At 48.8% G+C, this 12,340-nt stretch overlaps 1 protein-coding gene across 5 annotated transcripts in view; it reads left to right on the top strand.

Moving 5' to 3' along the window:
• Positions 1–11,506, top strand: part of LOC121444983 (transmembrane protein 164) — a 212,387-nt gene extending 200,881 nt beyond the window's left edge. For all 5 annotated transcript variants that reach the window (XM_041646950.1, XM_041646949.1, XM_041646946.1 and 2 more), the window contains 2 exons: positions 7,572–7,672; positions 9,244–11,506. In XM_041646950.1, coding sequence (XP_041502884.1) covers positions 7,572–7,672; positions 9,244–9,450 — 308 coding nt within the window. In that variant the 3' untranslated portion in view covers positions 9,451–11,506. The remainder of the gene's footprint in view (positions 1–7,571; positions 7,673–9,243) is intronic.
• Positions 11,507–12,340: the final 834 nt, after the last annotated feature.

The following is a 12,340-nucleotide window of genomic DNA, read 5'->3' as shown; positions in this document are numbered from 1 at the left end:
TATAGTGTGATTGCCTGGCGACATGAAAGATGTACCTCAGGTCTGTGAACACAAACGGGACATGAGAATAGTCAGCACCGCCGTTGCCCCTCCGCCATGTTAAGCTGTGTAGGGACAGGCAGGAGGAGGAGGAGGAGGAGATTTAGCCAGGGTGGAGGACTTTTTTTCTCTTCTTTTTTTTTCTCATTGTGAGAAGAGACAAAGGTGTCAGCAAAGAAAAATCAGAATAACAGGGCATGGGATTTAAGAAAGGGAGGGAGACTGTTGAGTGAAAAGATGGCAGGACCGGTGAAGGGATCACAGGTTCTATTTGTGTCAAAGGCCAGATTGGGTCATGGTTGGAGGAAGTGAGCAGCAAAGGTACTAATGATGGCTAGGTGGGGGGGGGGGGGGGTTGCTTGTCTTTGAGATTAGAGAGAGGCTGTAACTGTTCCTCATCACAGGGCCTCAGGTTCGACCATGACAGTGAATGGACAAAGTCTAGTAATGGGACAAGACCATGGAACTGAGTGGATCCTGGAAGATTCTTTCAGGGACATGTGGCAATGAGCAAGGCATAGGACGGGGATGGTTTTAGAGAGAGTACCGGGTATCAATATTTTCAGAGCAAAAGGGCCATCATCTCTAGTTGACAGCCAAAGGGGAGAATGCTGTGCAGGCCACTGGTGGTCGTGGGGCTTTGGGGCGAAGAGAGAGTCATCAGACTGGGAGAACAATGGAGAGAAAGCAAGCGCTTTTGAGGGCTGCCGAGGCAGTAGAGGCTGGGTAGGAAGAGGTTTGTGGGTACAAGCAGGGTTGAATCAGGTGTGGTGCTGTTTTCACCTATAATCACCACCCCTGAGAGGCCAAGGCAGGGGCATTTCTGAAAGTTCGAGATAGGCCTTGGCTACAAGACCCTGTCTCAAAACCAAAACAAAACGTAAAAGAAAACAACAGGAGTCCTTCCAAGAAGAGACTGAGAAGGTAGGGGGTTGGCTGATCATTTCTATGTGGTTTTATATTCTGACGCATTTTCTTAGAATTCACTTCCTCACTTTGGTTAGCAGAAAAATGTCTTCTGACAATTGGCTCTTTCATAGTTCCTTCGCTGAAATTGCCCTAGCAGAGAGTCCCAGCGGCCAGCGCATTTCTGAACTCTGAAAAGTTCGTTCGTCTTGGCTTTGCTGTGCCACTCCTACAAGAGGAGGCTTTCCCCACTGGAATTTTCTGTGGTCATGGGAGTGCTTTCTGTCTATACCATCTAATATGGCTGTCACTCGGCACGTGTGACTGTTGAGCACTTGAGATGTGGCTCACATAAGTGGGGAAACATTATTGGTTAAATGCATTTTAGTAATGCTGCTGCATGTGACTCGTGGCCGGTACCAAAGATAGAGTGCTTAGCATTGCTTGCTGGTCCTTCTTTGTGCTCTCTCCCAGGTCTAGGACAGCACCTCGCTTCCAACCCTGTGGCTGTCTCTGGAGTTTGCTCATCTCTCTCATCTTCTAATAGGTCTCTCTTTTCTTCTAACCACCTAAATATCGCTGTTTTCCAGACCCCCCCCCCCCACTCTTAGAACTATAACCTCATTTTGTGGACTCTTCTTTGTCCGTTTTAGCCACACACCAAGCTGTGTTCCCAAACCATTTTTCTCTCCTGAAATCTATACCTGGGCAGCCATTACCCAATGGAGGCATCTGCTGGTACGCCTTCCAGTACTGTGTCCCAACCCGAGCTCATCTCTCCCCTAAACCTCCTGCCAGTTCCTGAAGGCATGGACCTGGAAGTTCCTGTAGACGGTCCTCCTTTATGTCTGGCAAAGAGCCAAGCCATCTGCGTCATGACAACAGCACCTGAGTTCTCCTTCCCTCTGGCCCACTATCTGTCCTCCCGCTGGAGCCATCCAGCTGGCTAGAACACAGATCTCACCCTTTTATCTACTCACACCTTTCAGTGGCCTCTCATTGGATAGAGGATAAAGGATAACAAGGCTCTTCCTTTTTCAGGTCTTGTTTTCTTGTTGCTCCAGCCACCTACTGACCCACGACCCCTCTTGCGTTCCTTTGCTCTCCTGTAACAGGGAACCGCACGTAATCGTATATAGACAGCAGGCCACTGACACCCTTATACCTCTTTTCTGGCTCTACCTTCTACCTAAAATGTTCCTTCAGTCACGTCTTACCCCAGCTGCTTCCTGTTGTTCAAATCTTCTGAACTGTAACCATCTCCAGTGTCTTCCCTTCCTCAGTGTCCCCAGTGTCGACGTATTCCCTTCACTCTGTCTGCTCTCCCTTCGTTTGTCAACTTCAGTTTGTCAACTGCAGCAGATTGGATCCCCACTCTTGCCATGGAGTGCAACGTGCGTCAGAGCTGTTGAATGAGTGGGTAGCATAGATAAGTCAGTGACCTGAAGGAAGCAGAAAGATGGGATAATAGCAGGCTACCCTACCCAGCGTTGAGTACTTGGTATCATCCTTCCTGAGTGAGAGTGTAGGAGGAGAGAAAGATCCCTTGTGGGGGCCTCTGGGGGTCTTTGCTACTGCTGGTGCAATTGCCTTGGTTCCCAGTACTCCTACGGCTTCCTTCTGGCAGAAATCAATTTTCCAGAAACTATCATCTTGGTTTCCCCCTACCTTTACTGATGACGCGCTTCTATCCTCCTGGGATAGAAAATGCTAGCAGAAAAATGTCACATACTTTCTTAAAGTAGGGGGGAAAAAGCATTTTATGATGTGTTGAATTTTCCTGAATGTGATTCAGTTTCTGTTTTTCTTTTGAAGAAAACTGGTTTTTCACTAGGATTATCCCAAGGGCCACATCCAGGTATCCAACAAAGTATTATGTGGGTTTGCATATAATTTGCATGTATTCCTATGGGCCGTGTTAGCAGTGCATAGGGTGCTTTTCGACTGTGGTTTTGGAAGGAAATGGAACATTGGATCCTGTTTGCCACAGGCAGTCTCTCCCCCGCAGGGGAGGTGGCCACTTCTCCAGAATGCCCCTCCTCTTCCTGCCTGTCTATGAGTTTGGACGCCTGAGATCCCTAGGGTGAAAATAGCTCCTTGCTAGGCAGCTGCTGGATCTGCTTTCTGTAATGCCTTCTGCCACTCCTCCGCCCTGAGCAGTGGACACTGCCTGCAGTTCCTACACAGGAAAACAGCTTTAAAGGAAGTGTGATTTGCTCAGGGTCACTCCCACAGGGAACATGGGGCTGTCTGATTCCCCCCCCCCCCTTGTTTTTAAGCTACTACATTGTATTTTCTTTTATGTCTGTGCTGTTTGATGTTCTGCCTTTTATACTTGGTGTTGCTCATCCGGGTCTGGTTTCTTCATGCATGGACAATCCGGTCGCCATTTGACTGGCAGTGGACTCTTACACAATATTGAGGTATTGGAGTTTACTTAACCTATCTCCCTAGTTGGTTTGTTTCCAGTTTCTCAACATTATAGAGAAAACAAGCCTAAATATCTTGGTGCAGATAAGGGTGGCTTGGGAGCTCTATAGGTGTTTGAAGATCATCTTCCCAGTGCTAGCATTGACTTAATCTCCCTTTTATGATCCTCACAAGTCTCTGCCACTACTTCGGCCATGCAGTAAGCCTTTCAATAGCCACCATTCATCCAGGACTGAGGTAAAAGCAGAGCTTGAGGGAGAGCTTCTCCCTCTGTCAACAGGCAGTCTGGTTGAGGGAGCTAATGCAACAGGGAAGGGATGGGGCTTTGCAAAGTGTCAGCACACTAAAAACCATGTCCCCTGATAGTATCTCAGTGTTCCTTTCCCCTAGAACACAACGTGGGAGAAGCACAGGGAAGGGACAACTGTCCTGTGCGTGAATCCTTGTCCCCTTCTTCCCTAGGACTGTGGCTGCTGAGCTGACTCCTGGTTGAGGACACACATGTGTTCAAGTCCATTCCTGTACCACACTTGGCGTCTGAGGCATGTCACTGCCGCTCAGCTGCATTGGGGCGGGGGCTGTTGAGCAGAAGTCAGAGGGAAGAAAAGAATAGCTTTCTAGGAGAGTGCGTAACTTCCTGGGCACCTGTCAGCCTTCCAGGTCTCTTCTTTCTCCGTGTGCCCTCGGAAACTAAGGTGACAGTGTGGTGCCCAGGCCATCCTCATTTATCAGACTGACCAGTGTCCACACTCTTAGTATTATTGCTCAACATTTTGTTATCAACCAAGCACTGTGGGGGGGGGGCATTTGGGGAGACATACAAGGTTCTTGACTTGGTGGAACATTGGGACAAAGGTGTGTCCAACACACAGGCTGAATGTGGCTCAAGATAGCTCTAAATATAGCCCAGCATGCAATCCTAAAGCACAGACACGTCAACATGTCCAGGACGCACTTCACAGGTAGCCCCCGACTTCACTCACCCTACTTTGTTCCTCCTGCCTACTCCCCATTCTTGCACTTGTTCCTTGGTATCTTGCTTTCGGGTCTCAGTTTTCTCTCACTGTGTACGCGTTTCCATGACTTTGTTTCTCCTCTGTGCTGACGTCACCCATCCTTGTATGCTCACCTTATCCTCTTCATGGAGTCTGTGGTTCGTGTCATAAAAATAACAAGCACTTGTTAAATCCCTGGGACCATGCAATAACTGTGTCATCTCCTCTGACCAACAGCTCTGTGCATGAGGCGGTGCCTGTTGCATTATACGGATGAGTAAAACTGAGTTGAGGAGATACTGCGATTTGGCCAAAGCTCTGAAATTCATAATTGATAGAAGCAGGGTTTGAATAGTTGCCCCTTCTAGGCTCTGGCATCCAGTGTCACCCATCATGCCTTAGAATATATGCAGTCCCTGCAGGAATGTTTACATGTGGACATTTCATAGTCACAGATACTCCGTTTTCAACATGTCTAAAATGGCCTTCATCATTTCCTTACCCTTGCTTCAATCTGCTGTTGCCTCTCTTTTCCATCGCAATAAATGGCATCATCAATCCCGTGGTGGCCAAGCTATTAATACAACTCTGAGAGTCCCTCCTATCCTTCCTCTCCCCCAACCCCACCCTCCTGCCTTGTACCACATCCTTCTGATTTTCACTTCTCTCTTAATTTTCTACCTTGCCGCTTTTACCTCCAAAAACTACCTTGCTCTGGGCTCCTGGAGAGTCCCCTTGGCAGTACCACTGACTTTATTCTGACCCTTGTACCCTAATCTGAGTGACCAGCGCTCACGTTCCTCAAATGCCCTGCAGCTTTTGGTGGCTCTGTAGCGGATCACATAGATGCCCTCCCAGGGACTGAAATCCATCTGGAATACATGTTTTGCTTGGCCCATTGAGCATTCTAAAACATTTTGAATAGTTGCCTGCATTTAAAAATCCGGACATTCCACATAAAGTTTCATGTTTCTGGCTTTCCTTTGAAAAAGCAAGAAGCAGGCACCTCTTGAACCATGGTCTAGCAATGTAGCAGATGGCGGAGTTAAGTGGTAACTGCGCTCTTTAGAAAGGGCGTGGTCTATTTACCAGGCTCGCATATTCCTGAGTATCTCTTGGTCCTAGTCCTGCTTCTGCATCCTAGAATCTTTGTGAGACAAGACACATTTGGCCTTGCGGTTCTGTTGCACACATGGTACCCGAAGCCCCAAGCATAGCTCCTTGAGGCTCACATGGCTCGGCCTGGGGCAGACCAGCTTTGCTAACCGCTTCCTCACTACCTCCATTGGACTCTCCCTGTAACTCTACTGAATTATTTCATTATTATTGTTATGGCGATTATCATTCTGTGTGTGTGTAAGTGAGTTGTGTGTGTATGTGAGAGAGATGTGTATGTGTGAGTGTGGGCATGCATGTGCCACAACATGCATGCGGCATTAGAGGGCAGCTTCTGGAAATTGATTCTCTTGTTCCACCTTGTTTTGAGGAACGATGTCTCTTGTTTATGCTGGGCTGCGTTCTTTGGGTCACCTGGACCACAACCTTCTCGGGGATCATTCTGTGCCTTCTTCCCATCTCACCATAGGAGTGTTGGGATTACAGACGTGTCCCATCACTTCTGGCATTTCTACTTGGGAAGCAGGGTCACGTCATCAGGCTAGAACAATGCTCAGGTTTACCTGTTGAGCCATCACCCCCCAGCCCTCACGGCTGTCACTGACCTCTTATCTGCATAGCTCTGAATGGCCTGCCTTATGTGTCTGCCTGTGTGCAGGTTGAAAGGCCTAGGGCCCTCCTGAAGTCCCATTAGTTTCTCAGGACTCTACTCCAATGCTGCCTCTATCAAGAAACCTTCCTTACCCCACCTCCACCCCCAGTCCCAGGCTGACTTTTGTCTTCCCATAACAGGAAGTACCAGGAAGTATGGCTTTCAGTCACCCCGCCCCCAGCTTGCTGTATTGTCTTTGTTGCCTGTATTTCTCAAACTGTAGGGACCTTGTCTTATTCCAAAAGCTACAAGGTACAAACAACCATTGGACAAAGGGCAGAATCAATGAAAAGCTGACCTGGGTAAACAGTACTGTACTTTGGAGGGGATGGGAAGGTGTTTTTCAGGTTCCTTTCTGAAGCACCCCTGCTAAGTGCCCAAACAGAGAGATACTCCAAGTCTCCTGTCTACCATGTTCCTGCTCTGTAAGCTCTGAAATACATCCAAACCTACAAAGAAGGGAGTTCACATCAGCAATAGAAGAGGCAAGACATCACTCGGTTTTCTTGGGACAGAGTTATTCAGTAGTTGAGAAATAGCACAACCACTGGTTAAAACATTCACGAGAGCTCTAGATTTAACAGCGACAGTAAGAGAACATGATCCCCATTGAGCAGTCATGTTATGCCAGACTTTGGGGACACAACTATCCCGATTTGATAGGCAAGTAAGATTTGCAAAATGGTTGGAAATGTTGTCAGAGCCAAGCAGCTAAAGAATGGTAGAGTCAGAATTTGAACCCAAATTTGCCAGGCAGTGGTGGTGCGAGCCTTTAATCCCAGCACTGGAGAGGCAGAGGCAGGTGGGTCTTTGAGTTCGAGGCCAGCCTGGTCTACAGAGCGAGCTCCAGGACAGCCAGGGCTACACAGAGAAACCCTGTCTCAAAAGACCAAAGCCAACCAAACAAAAAAATTGAACCCAAATCTATCTGCCCTCAACAATAACGTTTTCAACTGCTACGTCATACTATATAGAACCACGAGGAAATAAATTCAGAAACAAAGACAGTTGCATATATAGTACTAATATTAGAATTAATTTTAAAAATGCATCCTGGGGCATGGAGAAAATGACCAAAGAAACACAACAGTGTATTAGTGTGGCTTCTATTCTAGGAGTCAAGTCCTGGGATTGAGTCCCTCTTTGGCTTCTATCTTCTTTTCTCGTTTTTTAAACAAATCCAAATCACTTTTAGTTTGCATGAATTAACCGCTCTTTCTAATGCTGTGATATCAATGGGTAGAAAGCGGGGTTAAGAAAGGGCTGCCATGGTTCCTAGCTAAGTGCTGAGGCCCTTGGAAGATGCTGTCGTTGATATGTGCAAGAGACACCACGCCAGCTGCAGCTGTGACTGTGACCTCAGCACCTGCACCCATGCGAGCAGAGGAGAAGTGGCTGTTCCTCCTGGCTCACCATCTCCCGTCTTCCTCCAGGTGCTTACACCCCAGAGCCCCTCAGCAGTTTCCGGTGGGCTCTTCTCTCCACGGGCCTCATGTTCTTTTACCACTTCAGCATCCTGCAGATCCTCGGCCTGGTAAGTTTGCTTAGATCCCCTTCTCTCCCCTCTGTTTGGAGTTCTTCATAAATCTTGATAATCCTGGTTGGTGCTGTGGTATCATTTTGCTTTGAAAAATGCACAATGCTAAAGGCCAGGATGTCAGATTGTTGTGTCTGGGGTGTTGATTTATGATACAGAGCTTTGGCTTCTCCGGAGAGTTTTCTGAATCCTTCAGCAATGGTCGTTCCTTCATTTCTGGGGATGCAACGGTACCCTTCATTCATGGCTCCTTGGGTCTGAAACAGTGACCTGTAATTGGCAAGTGCTATGCTGTGGACCTCTTGGGCGTGTATGATCCTTATCCTGATGGCCCTGGGCCTTGTGATGGCCTTTGGTTTTGGGTACATTCTGGAGATGCTCGCAGGTCTTTCAGGAGACCCTTTCTTCAGCAGTGTGGCCAGTGGAAGTGAGTGGTTGGGAGTCCCAGAGCTTTCTGTAGTCTGAGAAGTGCCTGGAATATGGAAACTGGCTAGCCTCAATGTTGAAATATCCAGAGTCCAATAGCGCCGAAAATGCAAGGGTATGTATCAGTGCTGAAGTGAGGAGAGAGAGTTCATGCCTGGGTGTGGGGATGGAGTTTTCTCCCTCCCTGTAGCGAGATACAAAAGCCTAGCTTCCTTGAGAGATAGGGAGGACTTGTCTTTAATGCGAGCAAGCTCTTAAGAGCTCCTGAAGGTGGGTGTTCTGGCTGTCCTTGGGGCAGGAACGCCATATTTGGTTTTGCGTGGTTGGCATGCAGGGTTAGCCATGTGGAGCCGTGTGCGGCCTTGCATGATAAGGTCGTGTAACTGGATGTCCCCAGTGCCTCAGGGCAAGTACCCTCTTTGTCTTCCTTGCTCTGGGTTGCCAGAGGTCGGCTGGGTTCTTTGCCAATAGTGTGGATGCTGCCTCTGCTTATATAGGAAGGCTCAGCATGTTCCTGAGCCGCACACATCCCCTCCTTACGTCCTGCTACTCCCCACCTAGTTGCTGGTTTCTAGGGATGTCGGTGTTGCTCACGTCACCATACATTACCATGTTCTGCTACACCTTCCACCAGCAAAGCTCTCCTCACCCACTCCTCACCATAACCCTTGTCCATCTTTCATGAGTCCATTCACGTGCCACTCCCCTCACAAAATCTTCCAAATGCTCCTCAGACCTCCTCGTGGCATGTAAAGCTTAGTGGGCACCATCTAGTTGGAGACCAGACACAGTCAGCTGATTGCCCTTGCTACTTGGAGACAGCGACCATGAAGCTAATGGCTCTAAAAATTAATGCAACCTTTCTCCAGGAGCTAGGCACACGATAAATGCTTAGGAATGACAATGGACTCTGGGCCCAACTGGAGAGCAGGACTGAGCAAAACTGAACAGCTTTCCCCCAGGACAGTGCTATATCCCCCACCAAGAAAGCCTAGGGCAAAGCAGCCCCTTTATGAACAGGTGGGGATTGGTCAATCCCTCCTTGTCCAGTCGTCCCTAGGGAGGAGAGATGGCTGAACTGGCAGTAGCCGGAGAAAGCCTCGGGATGGCGAACGCTCACTCTACCTCCCTTGTCCCTGCAGGTCACCGAAGTGAATTTGAACAACATGCTGTGTCCGGCCATCTCAGACCCATTCTACGGCCCCTGGTATCGCATCTGGGCCTCGGGACACCAGACTCTCATGACCATGACCCACGGGAAGCTGGTCATCCTGTTCTCATACATGGCTGGGCCCTTGTGTAAATATCTGCTGGATTTGCTCCGGCTTCCAGCCAAGAAAATAGACTGAAGGTGCTTGGGGTTTTGTTTTGTTTTATTTTGTTTGTTTTTTGTTTTTGTTTTTTTGTTTTGTTTTGTTTTGTTTTGTTTCTCCCTGAGGAATCAAGTCCTGACTTGACTCAGAGAACATCCAGTTCTTGACAGACTCATTGGCGAGGGCAATAGGATACTTGGTGAATTTCTTTTTTTCCTCCTCTCTGTCCCTTTCTTCCACGACTCTTCCCTCCTCAGCTCCTCCCCATGAATGGCTCTTTGTGCCTGGGATAGTGCTGGGGGCTGGAACTTACTTCCTTTCATCCCCTGGCCTCTGGGTCCCTACTGTGTGCCCCGTCCCTGTGCTTGGCCTTACCAAGAGAAATGGTAGTCAGTGCCCTTCACACTGTTTGTCGGTGCTTTTTAACAACAGCTAGTTGAAGAAGCGGGGAGCAGCAAGCGGTAGTTCCCCCAGCACCCCAGCAATGAAACAGTGTTCGGGTCACTTCTCCACTGCCAGGGACCTCCAGGCTCATGGTGGGGTCCCCTTTTACCTCCAGCATAGCCCCCACCAAAAGGAGACCAAGGCCTTGTTTCTATACCAGCTGCAAGCCCAGAGCCGAGTGACTTCCCAGATCACAGCCAAAATAGATTCTTCCAGTGATGGGTGTCCCGTGATGTAAAGCAGGGAGCCGCCCAGCCACTCCTTCTAGGGTGCTGCCTGGGGTGGAAGGTGACAGCAGTGTGCAGGCCAAGGGCAAGATTCCACAGTGGGCTGCCAGAGGTCTGTCGCTACAGCGAGTCTGAAGTCAAGAGGGTGAAGGTGTGTACAGTACCAGGCAGGACACCCCCCGGTTCCTGTCCCCCAAAAAAACCTTCCCTGTGAAATCTGAGAGCCGATCCACACTCCAATCCAAAGTGAGCAAAGAAATTAAGAAGCCAACTAAGTCGAGTGGCAACTTGAGAAAGCTGTGATCTGAAGCCTAGTCTATGTCATGTGGATAATTAGGCAACACTCTAGTCTCAGCTGCCCCCAACCATCCTCATTGTCTCTGTACATGTCTAGCTGTTTCTCTTTGTCTGTGGCCGCTTCATGGAAGAGGGAGTTGGAGGCGGGGCTTGGGTGCTGTTTGGCTGTTTCCTATTTTGGATGTTTGAAATGGGGGAACCCTTGCATTTCGGGAAGGTACTCTAGAGCCATTCCTGGCACTTTGAGGACATGTCCACAGCTCCCCAAGGCAGTTTCTTTATGGCTTGATTTCTTTCGTGTAGCTAGACTCTGCTTAAGTGTTCAGTGTGGAGAAACATCCTGGGTTTGGCAGCTTGACGACGTCCAAAGCCCATGTGTAGGTTGAAAGGGAACTGCCAATGGATCAGGTCTCCATAGGTAGCAGTTCAAGTGTTCTTTAGGAAGGAACTTCGGTTGAAAGAAAGGTACTTAGTCATGTATGGACCACAAAGGACAGCAGTATCTGGACATTGCTGACTCCTTGTCAGCTTCTAAGTAGGAGGAGATTTGTTTAAGAATAGAGAAAGAAGTTTGTGCCATAACCACCCCATGTCCCGGTTCCGGTTGCAGTATTCAACCTGAGTTTGTGGGTATTAGGCCTAACCTGAGCTTCAGTGACTCAGTGGCCATGAAACGGACTTACCAGGGAAGCAGCGGCAGGAGAGTGTCCCTGAGCAAATGGAAACTAAGGGAAGCATCTCTGGGAAGGGTTGCTTGAACATGAGTTGATTGGCTTTGAGGTACGGAGAACCGGAAAAGAAGAACTCCTAGTGTGCTTGTTCCCCTTGAGCTCCTGCCATGCCTCTTCCTCCTCTCGCCCTCTTGCTGGTCTCTGGAAGTGCTTCTTCTGTTGCTGTTTTCCCCACCCCCTCAGAGAAGTCTTGGGTGAATAAAATGTGTGAGAGCCTCCCTGGCCCTGGGCCTCTCTATAGAAGAGCATGGAAAGAGGTCATGAATGAAGCTCGATTAATAAAAACTCAGAGACAGAAATTGGGGTTCAGCCTGAGGATCAGAAAAGCAAAGCAGCCAACCACTGGCTCTTACCTCAGTCCAGGTTCTCAGAATGAGACTGTGTCTGAGAGCTGCTTCCTCCTGTCTTGTATTCCTCTCTAGTACTGGGATTAAAGGTGTGGGTTACCACTGCCTGGTCTGTAAGGCTGAGCAGTGGGGCTCTTTTACTCTCTGATCTTCAGGGAAGCTTTATTTATTAAAATACAAATGAAATGTTGCTACACATGAGGCCTACCATGGCCCTTGCCACAACATATAGCTGCTGCCTGCGGTGATGTAGGGCCTCAGCTGAGGGAGCCAACTCCAGAATGCCACAGAGGTGGGAGTGCCGTACACGCTTCTTCCCCGTCTGGGCACTGTGGCCCAGATTGCTAGGCATCTTGGGCTTTCCCTGCATTGGCACGCCTCCAGTAGCTTGCCTCTGCTTTGGCAGCAAATCAACAAACCCATTTCTGGTAGGCATTTTCTGGCACTCAGAGGGAGAGAAGAAACTCAAAGCCATGCTGCCTGGCTCGGCCAGGCCAGAGTCAGACACACCTGTCAAGAAGGAGGAAGTAAAGCAGAGATGCAGGGCTCTAGGTTGGCTCATAGGTAAAGAAATTAAAATAAACAGTTTGTGGCTCTTTCAACAGATTCCACAGGGAGTATTGGGTTAGGTTTGAAATGTTGGGGTACAGGGGACCCTCTTCATTGCTTCTCACTCTTACTTTGGTCCAGACCCACATGAAAAGGGGTAACCTACCGAGGCTCTACTCTATGTTGTGGAAGTTGCTCCCAGGTATGTCCAACAGCCTTTCTGACAGTAGAGACAAAGGAGACCAGAGACAAAGAAGACAGTTGGGACTGACTCTACAGCGCCTTCTCAGGCCTTTCTTGTCCCTGTGAAGGCTGTTCCCTAGTTACCTTG

The sequence above is a fragment of the Microtus oregoni genome, unplaced genomic scaffold, assembly GCF_018167655.1.
Source record: "Microtus oregoni isolate MIOR12 unplaced genomic scaffold, Mior012 000152F_000, whole genome shotgun sequence".
Taxonomy (NCBI): domain Eukaryota; kingdom Metazoa; phylum Chordata; class Mammalia; order Rodentia; family Cricetidae; genus Microtus; species Microtus oregoni.
The sequence above is the reverse complement of the archived record's forward strand: the minus strand, read 5'-3'. Positions and strand labels throughout refer to the sequence as shown.